General features: G+C 37.1%; 1 protein-coding gene across 10 annotated transcripts in view; it reads right to left on the bottom strand.

The window, feature by feature from the left end:
- The window catches only part of chl1b (cell adhesion molecule L1-like b), a 76,345-nt gene that overhangs the window by 8,486 nt on the left and 43,338 nt on the right, over positions 1-24,521 (bottom strand). For 7 of the 10 annotated variants that reach the window (XM_043242512.1, XM_043242513.1, XM_043242511.1 and 4 more), the window contains exons 2-24: positions 21,921-22,115; positions 20,686-20,703; positions 19,746-19,854; positions 18,355-18,545; positions 17,710-17,832; positions 16,386-16,556; positions 16,035-16,079; positions 15,545-15,656; positions 15,032-15,216; positions 14,356-14,487; positions 13,901-14,044; positions 12,936-13,047; positions 11,938-12,104; positions 11,658-11,817; positions 11,450-11,577; positions 10,931-11,032; positions 9,981-10,178; positions 9,693-9,763; positions 8,127-8,349; positions 6,416-6,531; positions 6,038-6,242; positions 4,679-4,801; positions 887-1,063 (exon numbers count right to left, since the gene is read on the bottom strand). In XM_043242512.1, the coding sequence (XP_043098447.1) occupies positions 887-1,063; positions 4,679-4,801; positions 6,038-6,242; positions 6,416-6,531; positions 8,127-8,349; positions 9,693-9,763; positions 9,981-10,178; positions 10,931-11,032; positions 11,450-11,577; positions 11,658-11,817; positions 11,938-12,104; positions 12,936-13,047; positions 13,901-14,044; positions 14,356-14,487; positions 15,032-15,216; positions 15,545-15,656; positions 16,035-16,079; positions 16,386-16,556; positions 17,710-17,832; positions 18,355-18,545; positions 19,746-19,854; positions 20,686-20,703; positions 21,921-22,014 (3,106 nt within the window). In that variant the 5' untranslated portion in view covers positions 22,015-22,115. The remainder of the gene's footprint in view (positions 1-886; positions 1,064-4,678; positions 4,802-6,037; positions 6,243-6,415; positions 6,532-8,126; positions 8,350-9,692; positions 9,764-9,980; positions 10,179-10,930; positions 11,033-11,449; positions 11,578-11,657; positions 11,818-11,937; positions 12,105-12,935; positions 13,048-13,900; positions 14,045-14,355; positions 14,488-15,031; positions 15,217-15,544; positions 15,657-16,034; positions 16,080-16,385; positions 16,557-17,709; positions 17,833-18,354; positions 18,546-19,745; positions 19,855-20,685; positions 20,704-21,920; positions 22,116-24,521) is intronic. The other 3 variants (XM_043242515.1, XM_043242514.1, XM_043242516.1) reach the window with 3 other exon arrangements.

Here is a 24,521-nt window from a genome sequence, read left to right as displayed (position 1 = left end):
GACATATTAATTTACATGCAATTTGTATTTACAAGGCACGACAAAATACTCAAAAAACATGGTATTGCTATGGCAACATGTCCAGAAACAAATGAATTAAACATGATGCTTTTCAAAATAAGGCAGTATCTATCATACGCTCCCAGTTGTACAAAAATGAAACATTTTTTATTTGAAATCAGCTGATTTTCTTGATGTATACTGGTCATGTTCAGGCGGTTGTTTCCCATTGACACATAAAGATATCTCCCCTCACATCAGAGCAGTCATTTGTTTTCTTGACTGTTTTCTATTACTCTGCCGAATATTGGAATTACGCTTTGGGATTTTCATCTCGATCATATTTCTTCCATAAACACAACTTCCTTACGAACCCTCTGCGAAGCGGAAATAAACAGCACTTTATCAACAATCTGCTAACTGCTGATGATAAGTACGGCAGCGTGAACCATTAATCATGATAAATGTGCTGTGAATTCACAGTTGTGTGGCTTTTTCTTTTAATATATTTTTTGATGTTGATTACCAACTTATTCCTACGTCTGTATTAATAACAATCCAGCATTTCCATCCCCAAAGGCAACATATCATTTCTTCTTCCTTTTTGCTGGCGAGCTTTTACCCTCAAATCAATAAGCGCTTGGTCTTCCAAGACAGTGATGAATGCAGCCCAGTCTCACACTGTTATGATATTGTTTAGCTATAAAGAAATGCTTAGATGGGCATATGAAAAGCTTGGTGAGAAGGGAGGTCGAAATAATGTCCCCTGCATTCGTCGGGTCGATGCCCATAACAACGGCAACTTGGTCATCCATGTCCTTTGGAATGCCACAGGCTGACTCCCCCGAGACACCCCCACCCCTGAGCAGCTGCTGCCCGTACTCACTCGCTTCGGGGACAGTGGTGCGCTCCTCGCTGACAGCTGGTCCGCAGCCCACCCGCGTGCAGCACCGTAGGTAAAACTTGTATTTGCTCAGTGCTTCCAGCTCCTGGAGGGGCAGCTTATTGCTGTCAGCAGAGATGTTGAGGGTCATCAGAGAACCTAGTTCCTCCGTGTTATTTACTAAACAGGAAGAGAAAAAAAAAAAAAGAGCACACACCGTCAATGGCGCTTGGTATCCATCAATGATCACACAGGTTGTAAAGTAAAAAATAAAGCTGTGCAGCAAAGCGGCACGTGTTCATCATGTGTTATGATTGGTCGCTCAGCTGGACTGGTAGCAGGAAGGCCATGTCATTGAAATGTCAGATGTGTTTAGTCAGCCAGAGGTCAAATTCTGTGTTTTTTTCTTTTTTTCTTTTTCCTGACACAGACACAGACTGACAGATTGCACTAGGATTGTCACAATAGCCACAATTTGATAGTGGACGACAATAAGGTCCACGGTGCTACTGCATGTCTTACAATATGATGCAAAGTATCAAAATGTCATTGTGCGGACCGCATGTTGTGGCTATTTTTTGACTAAATAAAATATAAATGACTATTTAAACTTTTATTTTATTACATAGATTAATTTGTTATTTATTTTAAAAAATAATAATATTAAAAGGAAAATAAGCTGCAAATGAATTGTTATTTATATTAGATTTGTTATAATTTTTTTTTTTTATGTATTTTCAAGGCTACCCACCACAGGTGATTACTAACTAGATATTGTCACACTTAAAACTTTTAGTCTTGCATTGCAAATTTAATGAAACATTACGTTTAAATAAATGTGCTTATTTGCATACGGTACACTTCCACAGCTGTAAAATACCAGGCTCAAAATACATTTTCACCATATTTTTAGAGTAAACAAAAAAACTGGAAAATGATTTATTTACCTTATGTAACAGCTTTCAAAATATAGACAATAATAAAAATGCAAAGTTCAGTGATTGTAAGCGCTACTGAAGTGGAGATTTCTGGCTCAGTGCATGAGAAAAACTCTTATTTTGAGAAAACAGCCTTTAAAGATAAGTGCTGTAATTGAAATAGACGAAGTGTAATAAAATAAACACTTAAAGGCGTAATTTGGGTGGTTTCTTTCCACTAGTCTGAAGACATGCTATAGTAGCAAAATAACCCAAAATCTCTTAATTGAGTATAGCATGTAGACACAATTTTAAATATTTTGACACGAACCAGCTTTTCCCTCTCTCTTTTTTGCATTCACTCGTGACAAACCACTTGTGTTTGCATTAATAACCCTGGCAAGAACTGCAGTTGACCTTTCACGCATCACAGCAAGGGACGAGCGTTATTTGCAGATGATGCACACACATAAGCATGTGTGCATTTGAAAGCAGCCGTCGGTCAGTCAGGCAGGCAGCATTTGCGTACCGAACTGGGTGATTCCAATTAAAACATCATTTCTTATGCATGTGCTGATGATGTGCTATTGAGCTATTATGCTTATGTTGCGTAAACACGTTGGGGTCTGCGCTGCAATGTGTTCTGCAGTCCCCCATTCCTTCAAATACGTCTAAATCAAACACAAATAAATAAATAAACACTATTTCTGAATCCTCTATAAGTAATTCACAGTGTGTGAATTGTTAACTCTGTGCGATTTCAGCGTAGTTGGATCTGGCTGCGGGCCATCTGTGCAGTGGCTCTTTAATCCCAGTTGCTATTTTCCATTCGACGGGTACAGCTGTGCGCTCTCTCGCCAGCATTTTACACACCACTTTCTTCAAGGGGACTTCAATGAGCCCACTTCAAAGGGAGCACAATGGTTCTAGCAAGCTCTCCTGATGAAAACGTCGCTTCTTTTAATACGCAACCTGACACTTGGCCTCAATGATCAGCCGCGGCATCAAACACAATTAGCTGATGAGGCCTCCCAGACTGTATGCATCATAATCAGCTTCGTCATCACTCCTGCTGGGATCCGGTTGCGTGTTGAGCGGTGCACGTGCCCAGCCTGGTGTTGTAATACTATGCATGTAGAACAACGTAGGGTCAGCTAAAAAAAAAAAGGGGGTCTGGAATACCAGGTCACGAATGTCTTTGACACGAGCCACGAGCCTATGTGCCGGGATCGTGCAGACCAAGGTTTCCCAGACTGGGAAGTTTGTGAAGGTTTCTGAGGGCACTGCAGGGATTTCGGAAAGCGAACAATTCATTAAACAGTGAAATTTAAAAAATTAAAAGCATACATTTAAAATAAAATGCTTGTTATGTGAACACTAAGTGACATCATTTAAAGAGAGCATCATTTAAACATTAATTTAAAATCTCAGGGGGTACTGCAAGTAAATATTTTAGGTGAAAGAGGTGACAAAAACTTTGGCAATTCCTTGTCCAGACAACGAGAAGACCTTTTCTTTGAAAAATAATGGGAAACCAATTTGTCAAAAACATTGTTCCTTGGGGGTATAAAAGCAATCTGGAAAGTTAGCTTGGTGCATAAATATTAATTTCATGTGGTTGTTCACCCAGTGGTCTAACTGATTTGACTAAGTAGGAGCATACTGCAATACTGCAAAAAAATTAAAAAATTAAAAATAAGAAAATATCTATCTATCTATCTATCTATATATATATATATATATATATATATATATATATATATATATATATATATATATATATATATATATATATATATATATATATAGTTTTGTTTTTAAAACAATATTTTATTTTTATGATAAATAAAGTTGTTTTCTTGTTTCAAGAATTTGATTTTAGCTAAATAAAATAAATAATTAAAAATACTAAATAAAACTCACTGCGGTGTAGTAGTTATAGTATTAACAAGACGTGAGTGCTGATGATGCTTGCATTCTACTGGTTTACAGTGGCTTCTGACTGGTCTAAAAGATGTTTTATGTGGTTGGCTGTACTTACTCTTAATCTTTCCATTACACTTTAAATATCAGAATCTATATCTCATCTATATAAAAATTCCCTGATATTTACATATTTGCTTTACAACGTGTTGCTTTTCCCCACAGTTCATCACTTACCTCTTAATACGATGTGCATTGTTATCCCACTATGTTTATGTAATCAGCAGTGTTTTTCACTGTAAATCCTAATTAAAACCAAAGCATACTCTAATGACATGCAGTAAATAGCTGTTTAATTCACTAGTGTGCATTCAGTTCGATGTAACAGGACCTGTATAATAAAAAAATAAGCAAATTGAGTGAGGCAACTTTAACAAGTCAAAGTAATTGTTTTCCATAAATCATTTAGCAAATATACAACTGTGTCTTATTGAGGTCCTGTGCGGTTATTTTCGTAATACTGTAGTCTCTGCTGAATTTAAGATGCAGCTGCCAACCCTAAGGTAGGTGGCACAACAATATCTCCTAGTGGTGAGACATAGGCATCACTCGATGTAATGAGACATAAACCATCAAAGAGCACTTTGCTGTTTTCGTATGTCCAAATCCGCATCTGCATCACTGGGAACATCTTAAAACAGGGCAATGGCTTTTTTATGTTCTGTAGTCGGGCCCTTTAAGAGTCCTAAAAACCTTCAATGCAAATCCAGTGGTTTGTGGTTTCACTGTAGAATTGCTGTAATGACCGGTAATGCCGCTGTGTCACGGGCCACATCAGAAATTAATATCAGTTATAAAAGCTGTTTACTCGAACCCTAGCACATAACTCTCACAGCAAGATGCAGACACTTATAGTTAGGGTTATGAACAAATTGAAAATGCAATGTTCACATACTTAGCTGATATTGGAGGATGTAGCCAATTATGACTCCATTTGCGTCAACCGGAGGAGACCAGGTCAAGGTGACCTTGTGTTTCTGGATGTTTGTAACACTGAAAGCAGCTACTTGTCCAGGAACTAAAGGTAGGGAAAGAAACAAAGAGCTGACAGTTATATTAATAATTTAAAGTGACATTTTACCCAAAAATTGCCTTTATTATTCATTTGTTCATTCCCAAAATGTGTGACTTTTTTTCTCCTGTGAAAAACATCCTCCACTATAACAAAGGTCTCACATCTCATTTGCATTTCCAAATATTCAAACTTGCTGTCACTAAAATAGTCACCTCCAAATTCATCAACTTATACTTTGAGCTGAAAATATGCTCTCTTTTGTGAAGAAAAAGTAACCTACATTTGCGTGTATATACAAGTGTGTAGCAGAAGAGCACTTAACCTTTGCGACATACTGCATAATAATTGACCGTCATTTAGTTACATGTATCCTGTCACCATTTAAACTGCCCTCTCAATCATCATGTAACAGTCAACGTCCACATTTTTAATTGCATTTAATTTCATACCATATTGGAGAAAAATTAAGTAGCATGTTTATCTGGCAGTCAGTAACAAGTGCATGACGCAAGTTAATGACCAAATGTGTCTTTATAAATATTCAAAATGTTGTTGTGGATGCAGATGAACTGAATAAATATATTTTTCATTAATCAACCCCTTTTATTTAAATCTCTCTACTTAACAGTAGGTCTCGCACATATGCCATTATGGTAGTTTTTTATTTCTCATTTGCCGTTATAGTTGTGTGCAGTTATAACTTGTGCACAGATTTGCAACATACTACAATTTAGGACACAACTATCATAATTTTGAATACCATTTAGCAAATCGGGACGTAGCACACGTCTTTTTAAGTTAACCGAGGGCTGAAACACTACGCAAATTTTACCATAACATTAGGCGTCATGCACTTGTCGACTTGAGACATGATTACATAGTACAACTCGGCATTATACTGTATAATGACTCTGGATTACATGCTACTAGAATTTTCAAAAACAATAAACTCACAGAAACATAACAAACGGAAAGAACGTGTCGCCTCAAAAAAAACGAATGTGTTTAATATCCTCTGACAGGACAGATAGTCCGAAGCTAAAAAAAAATCAGAGTCTGCGCCCGAAGTACATGATGCGATTTTCTATGAAACCTGTCAAGTCCGACTGCCCAAAACCTGCAGACTGGTTCCGACTTTCATCAACTAGCATCTAATCATCCTGACTGCAAATCAGGGGAAAGCTGTGCAAAAGCCTTAACCTCACAGAACTAAATTTCTCATGTCCTCTCCTCACTCACCTCCCTCAGGTGTTTTGAAGCTGACCGGATGACTGCCAGGCCCGTTTCCTCTGCTGTTAAAGGCCATCACAATGAGGCTGTATTCAGAGAACGGCCTAAGCCCTGTGACCACCGCATGGTTCCTCTCCCCCGAAAATGTCAATGTGTGTTTGTCACCATGTGTTTTCTTTGAGTCCATCAGACTTCGAAGCCTCCAATAGCTTATCTATAAGTACAAGAGATTAGATCAGTCCATAGGTAGTGAAATACAGCTGATGGGTAAAATAACACCAAAGATTAAAGCTTTGACAGCTTGCTGGGAAACAAGAGGAGCTTCAAGGTCAGAAAAGGCCTTTAAACCGTGGCTAAAAAGCAAAACACATGTTGGTACAGAATTACCCTGTAGCCCCCCAGATGTCCATTGAGTTTGTCCTTGTGAACATGGTCCCATCTGACCTTCACCATAGTGTTGTTCATCACATCTACGGCTACATCATCTGGAGCAGCCGAGGGGACTATGGACAAATCACATACAAATGAAATATTACAAATAGCTCCATAGCCGCTTTAAAATTACACTGTTCCTACATCAAAATAATGCCGCTGAATTAGATTCAGCTATATCCATGAAATAAGGACCAAGAAATGTGGTGTAATTTTGTGGGGAATTATTTGAAAAACTGAGGCGGGGATAATAGTTATGGACTTTTTATGCTTTGTAACTACATTTCATTATCAAACACTTGGCAAATTGACTACACAACAACGTCTATAGACAATCTAGTCTATATAAACACATTTACAATCGCACAGACACCATATATGACACAAAGAGATTTGATTATAATGGAATAAAACCTAGTTAACATCAGTGTTGGAGAAGCAACACGATCTACCTTGCCAAGCTAAGCTACCTATAAGTGAAACATAATTACATTAAGCTGTTCTTTTGAAAAATTAGCTAGCTTTATGATGGAAATTTAATTTAATTATATTTTATTTTTCCATAAACAACTGTAGAGTAATATTTATGTTGTTTTGTTTTAAAAATGAGCATGTTATGATTCATTAATTTGACCTTTTTTGTATCATACCAATAGACTGGATTGCTGCATTCAATTAAAAAAAAAAAAAAAAGTAATAATTGTGGTGACACTTTATTTTAAGGACCGATTCTTGTTATAAACTAAAGCACATAATAATGCCTTATTCTGCATGGCCATATTTTAGCTCCCTTAAAACTCTTAATTAATAGTGAATGTGTTCCCTATTCTAAAGTGTTTAGACCAAAACTGAACCAGAACCAGAACTGTATAGGTGATAGGTGATAACTCTGCAATACAGAGATTCAGATAGGTGACTGATTTTTCGAATGTGGTCATTTACTGTACGTTAACTGTTCAAATGAAAGCTTTAAAGCAGCGTGTGCAAAACAGCAATTTACCATTAATTTGCTAGTTTTAGCTAGTCACTCCCCAACACTGTGCTAAGATAAGACAGAAATAAAAAAAGAGTGGGAGACCGAGAGAGAAAGGGAGACTAAACTAATCATACTGCACAGAGACGTAGTGACCTGAGATAACATCGGGAGGGCAACTCCAAAAGAAAACTGAAGGCAAGAGAATAATTATAGCCACAAATGTAAATAGCTCATAGCCATGATAACATTTCATTTGTTAGTCTACAAAGACTCTGAGTGAGGAAATCGTTCCCCCTCGTGCAATTTAATATCCTCAATAAGGCAAAACAAATCGGCATATCAGCGCAACTGTTTGGATATTGTGTAAAGGCAAGATGGTATTTCATCAGCGTTTTCTGCCCTCTAGGTTTGTTGATATTCTCGTCACACATATACTGCATTTTCGCTAGAGGGGGTGGGTGTTTCCGTTTACAGGCAATGCTTATTTGCAATGTAACAAGAGCCTTACAGACAAAGAAAAGGTTAGGGGAAAAAAAAAATGCGTCTTTCAAAATCTCCACCTGCTTTGTATGCTCTCAAAGGTAAACATGCACAGTGCGTTGACAGTGAGTGAAATGTCAATGGTATCGGCTTATTTGAATGCATGCTCATCTCCACAGCTCAGACACAATAGAGGTTCTTCCTACTTACAATCCTCTCCTGAGTACGCTGTTATTATTTTAGGGTCCGGACCCCAGCCCGCGTGGTTCTTGGCCTGAATTTTGATCTCGTAAAGGACGAACGTTGGGGTGTTTTTAACAAGAAATGAGTGTCTCTTCACCATGTGCTCCATCCAGTCATCTCCAGTGCCTTGTCTTCTGTAGCTTACTTTGTACTCCAGACCAGGCCCGTTGTGTTCAATAGGTGACAGCGGCTGTGACAGGAGAACAAAAGAGCTCAGTAAGTTGACAGGAAACAGTAAATCAGGAAATAGCATTTAGTTCTCAAACACTTGGTGTTTTTATTGTCTCAGCCTCAGAGGGCATGCTCATTGACCATTTGTTGCTAACCGTATGATTAATATTGCACACAAAAAATGGCAAACACTGGCAGAAATCAACACTTATAATTAGATTATGTGGCTTTACACAGTTTACAGCAGTAAGAGTGCAAGGTAATCGGTTTACTTTTATGTACTGAGCACTTCAGAGGAAGATTACAGTTTTGTTAAACATAGTTATCATGGAACTGTATGTTCATGCTTTGTTTTCTTCGATATGTCTGAAACAATAAATGATCCTTCAAAAGTATGAGGTTGGTAAGATTTTTTTTTAAATCTTAGAAGTCTCTCATTTGATCAAAATAGAGTAGAAACTGTATGTATTAAAAATTCTCTCTATAAACATCTTTAAGATAACTCTAATGCATTTTAAAATATAATTTATTCCAGTGATGGCCAGTCCAGCCATTACCCTATTTGTTTAGAATTAGACTAACTTTTAAAAATCATATTCAATATGCTTTTGCTGAAGCATTTCCTATGTTAATGTTTGCTTAATATTCCCCAAACCTTTGATTCTTCGCTTTTTTTCATTTTATAATTGATAGATTTTATAATTCTTTTTTGTCTATGCGGATCTATTAAAGTGGAAACTTGCGCGGGAGTGTTCAGCGCTGATATACCTGGTTAACTGTCAGCGATATTTCATGATGTCAAACACTGTAACAATTGACATTTATTAGCAAAGCCCTAACAGCTAGCTTTTACAATCATCTTGCAGCACAAGACTGAACGAAATGCAATTATTCATTAACATCCCCCATTAACAATGAGCTTCCTCGTAATTCTAGAAAGCAGGAGTATTAGCATGAAAAGGTGGTCAAGCAATAGCTCAGAAACTGTAAAAGAGTTTCACCTTTACGTGAAAATCTAAATTTATGTATCCCATTCCTTTTACTTTTCAATCAAAGACTCACTCTGAGCTCCTTTTGATGTCAACCTGTGTCTACAAAGATCCATTTCAGCAGGGCTTTGTAACTTTCCCAACAGCATGGCGATAGAGATAGCCGTGTTTTTCTATGCAAAAACTTCTATCTTGGGGAAAAAGCTTATCGATAATTGGTACCTAACAACTGGCACTGTTAGTTTTTTCTCCCCCTCTGAGAACTAAATGAAATTCGGTATTTGAGAGCACTTCTTTATCTGTGCGGCCCTTCCAGTGCTTTGAACATTAGATATTCCCGAAGACTATTGGAATTGAACATTTAGCATCGTACCTCCCAGTTGATATCCATTTCATGTGGCAAATGACCTTCGATCTTGATATTTTCTGGGTTCTTGTCGGGTGCTTTGGAAAGAGCAGAAATATGGATTTTGTTGGAGGCGAAATTGTTAGTGGAAGAAAGAAAAATGGCCTGTGAAATATGCACTTTATAGACTGGAGCTTAAACGACAGGGAAAATCAATTATCTCACAAGTTTGAATGTTTTAAAGTTCAGTAGGTGATGAAGTTGGCCTCACTGCTATCTGTAAAGGTAAAGTGGTTGGGAGAAACAGTAGGATACCTGATGCTGGAGTTCTGTATCTTTCGGTGTACACGCTTGGCCGACCTCTTCCCACGTCATTGATGGCATATACTCTAAATCGGTAGTCTATGTGTCCGTGAAGCTTAAGCAGAGTGTAATGATGGTTTCCCGGTTCTCTCGTCATCTCCCTCCAGCTGCCCGGCTCATGTTGGCTTTCCTCAAACTCTATAACAAACTCTGCACAAAGTTTGAAATTTGATCTGGAGTCAACACACGCACGACATTTGAATAAACGGGCTTTTTTCAGGAAATATTCTTTCAATTGATTGACTGAAGCCAACTACATTAGGATGACAATTGCTGTTGAAAGGTATATCAGACCAGCAGCAAAACAACAACAGCTATGCATTTCCAATCTGTGTGAGCAAAATTAATCTGTCCATAAACCGCATCCCAGTGTAGCTGTTTGTTATAATACTGTATATGATTTTAATTACATTTTACACTACCTATTAAAAACTGGGGTCAGTTTTAATTTAAAATAGAATAATAAATAAAATATATTCTCTCTGTTCATCAAATAATTGTGGGAGAAAAAACAAACACCACAAATGTTTTTATCATTGAAATGATTGTTTCTCGAGCATCAAATCAACATATCAGAATGATTTCTAATAGATCATGTGACACTGAAGATTAAAGTAATGACTGATGAAATAAATGACAAGTTAAAAAAAATATGAAACAGAAAAGAGTTATTTTAAACTGTAATAATATATCACTTTAGTATTGATTTTACAGTGATAAAAAATGCATCATTGGTGATGAGCATTAGAGACCTCACAAACCTTTATGTTGACTCATTTATATATTAAATAATTTATACATTTATATATGAGATTGCTCAAGACCTTATCTATAACCCATATAAAGTGTATCCAAATTTAGCTATACAGTACAATACAATGTGAGTTTTATGCCTATGTTACCAGTAATGGAGCTATTATGGTCATCTCCTGGAATCCACTGCAGTTTCACACTTCTGCCATTATGTTCGGAAAGGATCACATCCTCTGGTGGATCAGGAACATCTAAGGAAACAACTAATTTTATTTAGGGCTGTCAATCGATCAAGCATCTCGAGTTCAATCAGATTCATTACATGATATTATTGCTTTTTTTGTTTTTTGTTGCCATTTTATAGATATTTTGGAGACAGCGAGAGAAAAAAAGGAAATGATAGAGAGAAGAGGGAGGTTGGGTCTGGGAAATGACTCCAGCTGGTTTCAAACATGTCAAAGCTCATGCACTACCTGCCAGGCCACGTCTCCAGCTAGTTCATTTGTACAAATACTACATGGTGCTGTCTTATTAAGGGTATAATTCCAGCCGTGCTGCAGCAGGTAGCAGAATCCCGCCTGTGTTGTGCGCTGAAGTCATTTCAGCCCTCAAAACTCCTGACCATCTTTACTTCTCTAAACCATGAAGACTGAAAGCGCGTAACTCACCCACAACTGAAAGCTGTGCAACCGCCACGTCCTGATCGACCGGTGTTCTGGCCACACAGACATAAAAGCCCTGGTCTCCAAAGCTTACATTGATGATTTCAAGTATATATCTATCATCCAGGACATATCTACAGACATCAGAAAAGACATAGATTAGAGAGCTCTGATATTCGTTGCCATAAAAGTATGACATCCTGTTGTATTTTACCGTGCGTCCTCGCTGCCGTTGAGGGCCATGCCATCTTTTTCCCAGAGGATCTCAAAGTCATCACCAATGGAGAGATCGAACTCTGCCTGGCATGAAAACTGGATAGTGGTTCCGGCCAACACTCGCAAATCTCGTGGAGGATCGACTATTCTGGTGGGATCTGAGAGGGAAAGCAAAACTCATTTCGGATTTTATGGATTGACTTAATTTGATAGATTTTTTTAAATCTAGCGAACCCTTGAACTTGACTGATTTACAAAAGAGTATATGTCTCTTTTACCTTTGACTTCAAGTGTTGCGGAAATGGCAACTTTGCCCTCAGTGTTTTGAGCAAAACAAGAGTACTCCCCCATGTCCTCTTTCATAACGTTGTGGATCTCCAGCGAACCATTCTTATGAACAGAAAATCTTTCTCCTTCCACTGCATTGGCACTGTCAGAATTACTCCTGCGCAATCAAAAACCAACTGGGTCATTTTCAGAAAACACCACCAACTGTGTGCATAATAATGTTCCCCTAAAATCTTAGAAGAAAAAAAAACTGTTGAAATTAAATAAAATGTAATTAAAAAATCGTTGTTAACATGTTGTTAATGCTTTGTTTTCGCTTTTATTGTTGTCTTTTTTCATCTTGACCTGCAGGTAATTTTTTTGCAACTTTGTACGGAAACATAGATTTCGCTCTCTTTAGTATACAGAACAGAACTTTTTAAATAAAACATTAATTCCATTTTTTTTTACAACTGCTGTTCAAATGTTTAAGCTCCATAAGAGCAAATAAATTAGTAATACTTTTAAATGAATGGTGAATTTGGACTAAAAAAAGAAAAACAAAAAATGGTTTCAACTAAATCAGAACTGATGAACATTCAGCATGGCCTTCGCAGGAATAAATTACATTCAAATAGAAAACTTATTTTAATTGTAAAATATTCATGCTTTAATGACCACAAGAGCTCTTTCACAAACATTAAAAAATATTGCCAACCCCAAACCTTTAAACGATATTTTACATTTTATGAATTCAATAAAATGCTCAGTTTGTTTTCTCTAACGTGCCACCGCAGTCAACGCTTCTGTTCTTACTGCTTTAACTTAAAAGTAGCACACTTACAGATCCACATGAGTAGTTTACCTCATTACCACAGTGCCGAACACAGCCTGGGGGCCCACCCTTGAGTAAACTGCTTCACTAGCTCTAAACCACTCTATCGCTGCAGCACTAACACGTCTAGAGCTGTGCTGCCCTCTGCTGGCCCCAGGCAAATACACTACTCACCATGTGATGCTAGATGCTGGCGAGCTGAAGACCTTACAGTGCATGACCACACCTTTCCCCTCCACTGCCATATATTGCAGATTGTTTTCTGTTAAGATCAGGGGCTGGATGTCTGGGGAGAGAGTTATCAGCATTGCACCATTAAACACGACAAAACACGATTGGATTAGTCTCTTTATCTCTTTTCTTGTGATGCACGTTGTTATCAGTTTAGTAAAAAAAAGTCCTTGTCCTTGGAAAACCAGCTTCCTGCTCCGTCGGGGGAGGTAAGCGGGTTTGCAGGGTTATACGGAGAGAGCTGAGATATGTTTTTTCTGCCTCTTCATTATTTAATTTCATTTTTCCTTTTCATTTTTTTTTTAAAAGTGAGGATCCTTAGCAGCTTATTTTATCTCCCAGATGAAAGCAACACATGCTTTGGTTCTAGCAACTGAATATGAATGGAGGAAGGCGAAATTGTTCGCACATAAAAGCGTCTGGCTGCCTGAGGGAGAGTGTGTCTGGAGATCGGAACTGACAGAAGCGCTCCACCCGGAAGCCTGTGTGCTATCATGGGGACCTCACGCTCTCTGAACAAACCCAAGGGCCGTCCACTGTCCATATCACACCTCAGCTTATGGCTCTGTCCACACTAACAAAAAAACAGATGCTTGTTCACTGCTAGGCAACACTGTGGTGTTTTTAAGTGATTTATTTTTCTCTTTTTTTTGGCCTAGAGTGAAGGAAACCATGAATAAGGAGGCAGGGAATAATGCAACGGGTCACTGTTAGATGGATGGAGGCTGAGTTTAAAAATATTTTGACGTACATTGAACTGCTTTTAAACATGGAATAAGACATCTCTACAAGCAAATGTTTACTTCCCTGCATTTCATGAATAAACCGTAATACGTTTTTCTTACTCATTTTAGGATGCTGCATTTCATTTGAATGCAAATCGTTAAAGCCATGTACATTTCACTTACTCATAATCATGATGTTGGCGTTGGATAGGATGGAGCCGTGTCTGTTTGTGGCCTCACACTGATAAACGGCGCTGTTTTCGGGCTTTGCATTGTGGATGGAAATGGTGCCGTCTTTTAAGACTTTCCTATTAAATGATTGGACGTCTGAAAACGTGGGGTTAAATGATTAGTTAAAGTACAGTATACAGTAAAGTACTAAACTCTAACTCTAAAATGATGCCTTATATAAATGCAGTTATACATATTTTCTGTACATACACAAAACAAAAAGTGGTGACAATCACAGTTTTCATAAACAAACATTGATATATAATGCAATGGTTGCCGGGCCAGTTAGAAAGCCATTTTTGAAGTTAGTTGCCACAGTAATTTGAAATAAATATAATCAGTATTTCATATCATTGAAGGTTGAGTAATTTGAAACAGGTACTGTAATGTTTGTACTGTACTTTTACCTTTCAGTGGCTGGCCATTTACCCTCCACGTAACAATAGGTTGAGGATTTCCTTTCACAACACACTTAATAACCACATCAGCTCCAATCGTCACCAATTGGCTTTGAGGTTCAATCTCAAACTCAGGAGGCTCTGTTCACGAAGGAGATTCACATGACATGATTCTGATTAGTGGCATTCAGTGATGTTTGACCACAAACATTTGTTAAAGGTCAAGATGTTGTGCGTGGAATTCATATGGCCTGACCTTTCTTGTTGCTTAAAAATATATCCCTATTCTCCATGTTTTTTTTTCTGTGTTTAATTAAATATGGCATTACTCTAACTAAGGTCTATATTGGAAAAGATACAGACACTATATGTGATGAAAACACAGAAACATAATGTTATCAACCGTGAACAGCAATCTATTATATGCAAGCATAACTGTTCTCTTAATAACTTGAAAGTGATCATTTATCATCTCTAAAATGTTCACTGTGTCCATGTATTATGTTAGCACACTATTTGTAGTTGTCCTAATCATGCATAAGTTGTATTTGGACAGAAGATGGCGCTCTTTTACCACAAAGAGAGCTTTTAATGCAGACGTGCTATTGAAACCATTTATAAAGCAACACTGGCACATTTACTGCGGTTATATTATGAGATTAATGTGATCAATAATGTGACTCACCCTCTACTGTAACATGAAAATAATGCACAACCTCTCCATGGGGGTTTTTGGCTCTGCACATATATTTCCCTTCATCCTCTTCATTCACCATTTCTATAGTGAGCAACTTCCCATGGCTCTCCACCACAACTCTTTCTGGAAGCTTGTGAAAGCCTATTTTAACCCACTCAACCTTTGGTGTAGGGCTGAAAGATATAAGGTGTAAGGCTTAAAGTCTAATAATAATGTTTTTTGATGCATCCATTGAAAATGCTCTTAATAATGATAATAATAATAATAACAATAATGCCATTAACAACAACAACAACAATAATAATAATAATAATAGTGTAATTAAATGTAGTTATTATTATTAATCTTATTTTCTAATTAATTCATTTTTATTTATTTTACAAAATTTAAACATTCCTACTAGATTTCATGTGGATTGAAATAATGATTGAAAGAGATCACCAAGCTCTTAATTAGATGAAAATTAATTTAATTAATAAAATGAATTAGACAATGACTTACAAGCCCTCTGCAATACATTCCAACTGAAGATCTTCGCCTTTCACCAGATATGTATGTGACTCCTTTCCTGTGGGCATCAGTAGACTGGGCTTCCTCTCCAAGAGGGAGTTTGCTTTATAACAGTTAAAAGATTACATATATAAGTATGCATGAAAAATAATATAATAGTAATAGTTGTCATGCTCAGTTGCGTCAAGATGCCTCAGTTGTGTTGATTTAAATGCTTTAATTACTGTGCCGCTAACATCACCAAAAAGAACTGCAAAAATACCGCTTTAACATACAACAAACAAAATCAAGCATAGCGAATGAGTCATGGATGAACCTATGAGTTATTTCCGATGATTACAGAAAACCTTTGAGATTTTCAAATCTACGCTGAAGAGTAGGAAAGTATGATGTGACATGGAATGAGATAATTAATCAAAACTAATTAAAAACAAAGAAGCTGCTCTACGCCCATGTAGCATCCCTAATGAATGTCACTCACCGTAACCTCGTCCGCTACCAGAGTCTGAGTCCTTCATTAACTTGTCTTGGATGAAGAAATGGAGACAAATAAAATATGTGTGGCAAATGCAAAAACAGCTAAAACGATACATAACATGGACATGAAATACACAAACATGTCTTCACAGGAAGCATTATGAATAAACAGGAAGCATCAATATCTTCCAAGCGGATATGCTGAAGTCCAGCAAGTGCTTGGAGATTGAGTATGTGAGAAACTGAGGGGATGTATCAGATGCACTTGACCGACATGTTTGAAACTGATGCTGGTCATGTAAAGAAATGATCGTGTTTTGCAATCAAACTCTTTAAGAGGAGTATTTTAACGTACTGCTTTTGACCACGACAGACATGGCGTTTTTCTGGACGATGGTCCGTATGCGTGGGAAGGCAGCAAAGCAGCAGTAATCTCTGCGACTGTCCGTCTCGATGGCGTTTGAGAAGTACAGGTTCCCGTTCAGACCTACTGATACTCTCTCGTCCTGCTCGATGTGTTGTAAACCTGGGATGTTTCACAGAAATTCAGAGAAAAGCTCAATATGCTTTTAGCTTAATAACAAGGACATTAGTGTATATGAGCATTAATAGATGTGGACAATTTAAGGAATAGTTCGTATGGAAAATTTTGATTTGCTAACCCCTGTGTAGGCCATCCAAAATGCAGATGCACAGATTTAGAGAAATTTAGCATTACATCACTTGTTTACAAATGGATCCTCTGCAGTGATTGGGTGCCGTCAGACTGAAAGTCTATCAATTGATAGCATCATGCACATGACTCCAGTTAATATCTTAAACAATGGTATCATATGGATTATTATCCAGTGTTTGGGCTCTAATTCTGACGGTATCCATTCATTTCAGAGAGTTCATAGGTAAACAAGTGATGTAATGCTTAATTTCTCTAAATCTGTTCAGATGAAGAAACAAGCTCATTTGCATTGCCTGGTGGTGAGTACATTTTTAGACAGTTTTGGGTGAACTGTTTCTTTAAATAAGTAATATAACTGATAACATGATTAAAGTATCCTTAGTGTCACATAGCTGGGTCTATCACTGTTTCACAGTTTTATATTCAAAAGTAATAAATCATTAAGGTGGCCTTACCAATTATGTGCTTATGCTTAAATTAATAATTTGGTACAATGCACATGTTTTTACATTGTACTTATATTGGTAAAAATACCTTTATGTAATTACATTTGTAATACATTTTTGTACTTATATTTTTAATTACACTACTGACCCATCAATTGCACCTTAACCCACCCTTAAACCTACCCATACCACCAAACCTGACCCGTATCCCACCTCGATAGCAGCAAAAGTGTTTTGCAATACAATATGAACACAGCAATTACATTGTACTTATTTTTTGGTGTAACAGTTAACGCCACCTAATATAAAGTGTGACCAAATATTATATGATTAAATCATTTAATTCTATAAACAATTTATTTACATATTTTAATTAAGAAATAAATTAATAATATAAAAACATACACAATTGTTTCCATGTAGGTTATTAAAAACCTGCACATCCATCTCTGTAGAAGTACTGTAGAAGCCAGTCAATCATTTGAACAGTGCAGTATTGATCAGATGATCACTGAATGCATTCAGGTGTGCCTTAGACTAATTTAACTTGAACTTACTTATGGTCATCCAGTAGATTTGCAGCGGGGGGATTCCTTTAGGTGGGTTGCACTCCAGAATGACTGACTGACCTTCCATGACCTCAATCGGATCGATGATCTCTTTAGGGAACTTCGGAACATCTGCAGAAATGAAAAAGCAAAATGAATCAATACCATTAAATAACGTTTTACAGACTGAATCACCATTAGATGGCAGTGTAACACAGATTTTGTCTCGTAAAGGCATTCCCGGAAAGATTATTTGTTCCAATTTCCCAAATACAGCCCAAAAATCTGCCAATATCACATCACTCTGCTGCAGAAACTGCACGTGTCAGCTGAGTGATTGAAAACCGGTCTTGTTTGGTAACTGATGACTCTTTGCTCTGGATACATCTGGGGAGATTTATGTGGTGTATTTCAGAACACAATGAGAAATGTGACGTCGAAAAATGATGGAGAGAGAGGAGAAATTTCATTTTTCATCAGCCCTCTCCTCACGGTCCATACACACTGTGAAAGGAAAGCTCCAGGGTTTGTAGCGGGCAAGGAAAATGGATATCCCACTAAGGAGCAGAGCGGTTGTTTTATTGGACACTGCTCTCTAAATCATTCCGAAAGAGTTGTTAAGGAGCATACAGCACAAAGTTATACATTACTTACTCGGAACAATGAATTCGATCTCCTCCGACATGGCCGTGCCTAACTTGTTGGTGGCAAAACAGCGATAATTGCCCTGGAATTCTGTCAGATTCCCATTGTTGGGAATGATGAACGTTCCGGAGTCATCTAACGTCATCAATCTGGCGTCCTGATAAGGATCAAAGTCTTGACCATTCTTTGTCCACCTGAATCTAAAAAAAGAACAAAAAGGAGATGATCAGTAATTAAATGACATTAAACCACTCAGCGCGCGTCCTTTGAAATATGATGAAAACAACACAAGCATGCAAAAAGGATTTCCACGTTCTGGTTTTCACATTTAAAATGACATCAAATACTCAGACAAGGCTTTGAAATGCGCTTTGAAATGTCAGTGGGGTGTTTCTGATGTTTTTTTTTCATATATTATGAGCTGTCCTACTCATGATCTAGCTACCCTGACGAATTTCTATGCTGATTTGGTGCTGATCTAGCACAGCTGCGCTGTTTACCCACTAAAATAGCTGGTGATGCTGATCAACCAGCATGGAAGCACTATGATGATGCTCTTGCGGTCATTTTTGAAGGTCGTTCCCTCCATCTCTGATCTAGTTTTCATTGCAAAATTGGTACAGGCAATTGATTAATTAAGGAAGACAACTTTAACCTGAAGATGCATTTATTACGATTATATACTATATGATGATATATATATATATATAATTATCTCGTGACTGAATCTGATCCAAATTGATCAGTTTGGAACAAATCAATGAAGTTTTATGATGGGATTGAGGCTGGAAAAATAAAAAACTGTTTAAAGAAATTCTAAATTGAAATAAATGAAAACTATAAATTCTATTCATTAAAGAATCACTAAAAAATTCTGAAATAAATCATGGTTTCCACCAAAATATTAAACAGCACTATAATAACACTGATAATAATAAAATGCTTATAGAGTATCATATCATGTGAGACTGAAGGCTATGGAAGAAATATGGCTGCTAAAAATCAAATAAACATTTTAAAATATATAAAAGGAAAAATCATGGTCACACTTTATATTAGGTGACCTTAACTACTTTGTACTCGCATTAAAAAATAAGTACAATGTACTTATTGTGTTCATATTATATTAAAAAACACTTTTGATGCTATTGAGGTGGGGATACACTTAAGGTTAGCGACTGGTTTGGTGGTTTGGGTAGGTTTAAGATCTGTTAATGTGTAAGAAAAGGGTTAAGAGTGTAAATATAAATGTAATTACAGAAATATATATTATTTTATTTTTTAATGTATTTTTTATCAAATTAATGTAGCCTTAGAGAGACTTTCAAATGCATAAAAAATAAACTGCACTAAACATTTGAATGGTTTTATATTTGTGTGTGTGTGTATATATTGCTTACTCTGGTCCAGGGTTTCCTGTTGCCTCACACTTCATAGGAAAGCTCTCTTCGAAAGGGAAGGCGACCAGAGAGGCAGGTGAGTGCTCTGTAATTGTGGGCAGCTGCTCCACTAGATAAAGAAACAGCCAGAGAGGAAGAGCTCAGTAAACTGAAGAGGAAAAATGGCAGCATGCAAACTGCATGCAGCAAATGTGAAATGGCTTTGGTTCAATCGTAACGATTTACCACAATCAGGTCAACTGTTTTGATCAATGCATACAAGACTAAAGGTAAACAAAATGTTTGTTGGATAACATAATTAGATATTGAATCATTGATTGTGTGGTTGGCCAGAGAGTGAGTTGTTATCAGGCAATGGCAAATGATCCGGTCAAATAATGTCAATGGGAGTTTGTTTGGGGTTTAGAACAGGAAACTAAGAAACTAATGGCGAACAGAGCTTCATTGTAAAATTCATGATGGATTGATGGTATTTAGTTACAATTAGAAAAATTGCTGGCTATGATGTTTTTTTTGTAGAAATGATGATCTAAAATCATCTAAATGCTTTGATTTGAGGGAGCACATTTGAATTAGACTGTGTTTATAAAAAGTACACAGTTATTAATGATAATATATATTATTTATACATGATTTCATAATAATAATCAAAAAATAGATTCCAGGATGTACCATAGCGGTAACACAGTATCCAAATACCATCAAGGAACATGGATATGATAATTATGAAGTACAAAAGTATCCCCATATGATAGCATAGTATCAGTATCCCCATATGATAGCAAGTCAGTATACTACTTCATTGTAAATGTCCCCGACCAAAAAAAGAGCAAATCTCTGCATTTATGATTTTCAAAGGAAATCTGATGGTTGGTGGATGATAATGGACTCTATGGATGAAGCTACTAGCTCTATAAATGGCTTGGCATTACAAACTTACTGTTCATGCGTGCTAAAGCTAACAAATCCACCGCAGCAGGAAGAACACAGAGAAACAAACGTGCAGGGATTTGTTAGAGCCATATAGATGTGACTTTGAACTGCTAAAAAATAATTTATTGTTATCAAACAATTCAATTCAGGTCCACGATCGTTGAAATAAAAGCAGAACAGAAAAAAGAGCAATGCTGTATTCCCGCAAGATATCTTTCAGACCCTAAAGATATATGGTGAATAATTTAACAGCAATAAAATACACTTTTATCTGGTTTCCATGGAAACGGTGAAATACACAGCCCGAGCAATAAATTATACCTGCTCTCAGCTTGAGTAAACCTGCATGCAAACAGCCAGTTTCAAACAGATTAGTTGTAAGAACAGTGTGCTCAATATGAAAACAATCAACTATGTGACAGGCGGAAATAGTAATAATATCATATTGGGATAGAAAAAGTCGTAATTACAAGATAAACTTAAAATTCTGAAAAACAGAGCTGCTATTGTGAGATATAATGTGAGATATTAAGTCATAATATCTCTGATATTGTGTTATCAATTTGAGATTGCAATATGAACTTGCAATTCTGAGATATAAAGTCACAGTTGTGGTATATGAAGTTCAAATTGTGATACACCTGTACCTTCATTGTTGAGATGAATTTGACATGTAAATGCACTTTTGAGATATTAAGGAATATTTCTGATATAGAGAAAATGATATAAGTTCTTAATTGTATTCACGTGAAATGGCAAATAAATATGAATTCTCAATTGTGTTATGAAGATGTTTGTGAGATGTGCAGTCTTAACTGACATGATATCCCATTTGTCATGTAAAGCTGTAGTTGTGAAATACAAAAATATTGAAGAGTGTGATAAAGTAATATATATAGTAATAGTTGTAACTGTGAATTATAAAGTTGCATTTGTGAGATAAGTCTCGATAGTGAGATATAAAGTAGGATTTGTAAGAAATAATGTGCGATTGTGTAATATGAAGGCGCAATAAAAAAAAATTGCATTTCTGGGAAGCCACGATTTCCTTTTTATTTTTAAATAATGAGGTAGGAAAAAGCTTCCAGCTCTTTTTTTCTCCAAGAGGGCAAGAAAAGCAGGCCACATTGTGCCAAAACAGTGCTGAAAATCCGATCAAGTAAAAACCAGTATGAAACTACAGAAAAGGAAAAAACACTACAGAAATAGTACATAGAACAGAAAGTCATTTATTCAACTTACCTTCAAGTGGAATGTCCAAGGCATTACTCTGATACCTGCAGCTCATATTAAGGCAAGCGCCCAAAAAGAGGAGGATTTTCCGTAGCAAACGCATGACTGGCCAAAGCCTCGGAGGAGAGCGGAGGATGACGGGGAACGCTGCAGTTCGCCAGGAGTCAGTGCATCTCACTCCAACACAGTCTGGGGTCTCTCTACCTGCGCAAAACACAACACAGATCTTACTGCCATCCGGACGTCGGCTGCAAACAAGAAATCACTGCCACACACACGCACACCCACGTACATATAAACAATACACAGACTTCCGAGCAACCATATGCTTACGGTCGGCCCACAAGAATACCTATAAAAACAACCCTGTCACCTGCGCAGACACAAAGACTTGCACATTCTGCACGTCTCCTGCTGAGTTAACTTGCGTCAATGTCTACCCCAACTTGTATTTACTTGAAATGCATCCGTGAGAGGAATCTCCATATTAAAGCTCTCTATCACCGGGTCCCTGGAGACACGAATTGTATTTCTGCAAATTGTTTGCCTGTGTATGTGTGGCAGGCGCATTTCTTCCTTCCGTTTCTCCTTCGTAACGCTGAATGCGAGAAATGAAACCTTAAAAAAATAAAATAAATGGTGCCCCCCTGCAGATATGGTAATGCGCAGCAGCTGTTGCAGAAATTATTCTGAATTATGAATTCATGGCACTATAACAGTGACAGATTTTGATTAGCTGGATGCAGTAGAGAGAGCAGAACCACACGGCTGTTAAATCGCAAAGCTTGCAGATGTGCTTAAATACGCAGTAAGAAATATGCCGCTTTGTTATACCAAAGTGGATGATCTTTGAGTTAAATGTCATGTTTGCTGCCATTAAAGTCGTCTTGAGCAGTCTCTCGTGATGTCATGTGTGGTAAGGGATCAGTAGTTGCTTTAACCTTTTGGAATCTGGCGCCAGCGAGACATCTGGCTGGAGACAAATACAATTCACGCCCATTTTCCCTTCAGATTCATAACAGCACTGACTATAAAAGGCTGCAGTTGATCGGAGCAACTTTAATGGAGGTCACCTTACATGGTGTACTGAGAATACGTCTTGTACTTCCAAAACTACAATACAATGTCTGGTGCCGGTTGGTCTGGACCCTCTATAATTAGGGTCAGACAGAATCTGTAAAAAGTGAATTTGGTGGAATAACCTACGGGACTTAAACATGTTAAACCGAGCAAAGACCACTTATTAGTTGCTGAACGTAGATAAATATGTTGTCATATTGTTTACTGAACTCACAGAGCAGGGAATGGGTGATGAATGATGGATAGTAGGCATAGTGGATTATGCATAATATATACAGTATATAGTGTCATTTGTATGCAAGGCAAAAACACAGAGCAAGGTGTGATGAATAACAAAAAAAATGAGCATGCCAGTTGCTGATTATGTGTGAAAATATAACAAAAAAAACCAAAAACAATAATATGCATAATAGGCATACAAGTAGCAGATCATGTAAAAAAAACAAAACAAAAATGAAAAATGCGATTCTTCTCAAACTATTATACGCAAGACAAACATGCTGACAAGGGATCGGAGGTAAATGACAAATAACGGGCAATCCAGTTGCTGATGCCTGTACAAAAAAAAATATTGACAAATAAAACACAGCAATAAATCTAGTTTCTACTTTATAGAAATGAAATCTTCTCAATGTATTATCTACTTATTCCATATTTTAAAATATTATGTCACAATGTCAGCATTGAAATATTGTATGTGATGCACTGTGTCTTATTATTGTGATATAGTATATATTACTGTGCCTGTTAGTCTGAGGCCCCTATGAACAAAACCTCGATCTACCACCATTGTGCTCTTAGTACTGGGGGAGTTTGCTTCAGGGGATTGTCCCAATACTGGAAGTCAATTTAAATATAATCGTCTGTTAATGACTACTACTCACACAGGAAGCTTTATCTCAATGGCTGTATTTCTATACAAATTTTGCAGCAGTCTCACTGGTACTCAATAGCCGTTCTCATGTAGGTTGTAGCCCCGGGCTCATTATATCACTTCCTTTTCTACTTTAATTACTTAAACACACAATAAAATAGATCCGTGCTTAACTCTGAGAACAAAAGAGTACCAGGGAAGCAGGCAAAAGAGTAAAAGGTAAGCTCAAAACTTGCAAAAATACAAACTTTATCACTCATTCCCATCCCTTCAGGAGTTACATTTTCACAGAAACCCATTGATGGTGACTTTTTGTAACCATATATGGTCATTTATGCAAGGATTTGGTTGGTGCAGGACAGTTCTCTTTATTTCAGTGTTCAGGGCCAGTCATAGATAACCACACTTCACCGCCCCGTCATTTTAACCCCACCAGCTGCTTCAATCACCACCTTTTCCAGCCAGACTTCTGAAGCCCATCCTCCCCTTAATCTTCTCCTCTGCTTAACAAATCCGATAGGAAACACAGAGGTCAAACACCAGTAAGCGGAGAAGTAATTGAATAATTGACCACTGTGTGAATGAGTCGATTCGCTTCATTCCTCAGTGGGGGCTCTTGTTTTCTGATGGGCTTGAACTCTGCTCCACATGCCTGC

This window comes from Puntigrus tetrazona, chromosome 6, assembly GCF_018831695.1.
Source record: "Puntigrus tetrazona isolate hp1 chromosome 6, ASM1883169v1, whole genome shotgun sequence".
In the NCBI taxonomy this organism is placed as follows: domain Eukaryota; kingdom Metazoa; phylum Chordata; class Actinopteri; order Cypriniformes; family Cyprinidae; genus Puntigrus; species Puntigrus tetrazona.
Note: the sequence above shows the minus strand (reverse complement) of the source record. Positions and strands in the feature narration are given on the sequence as shown.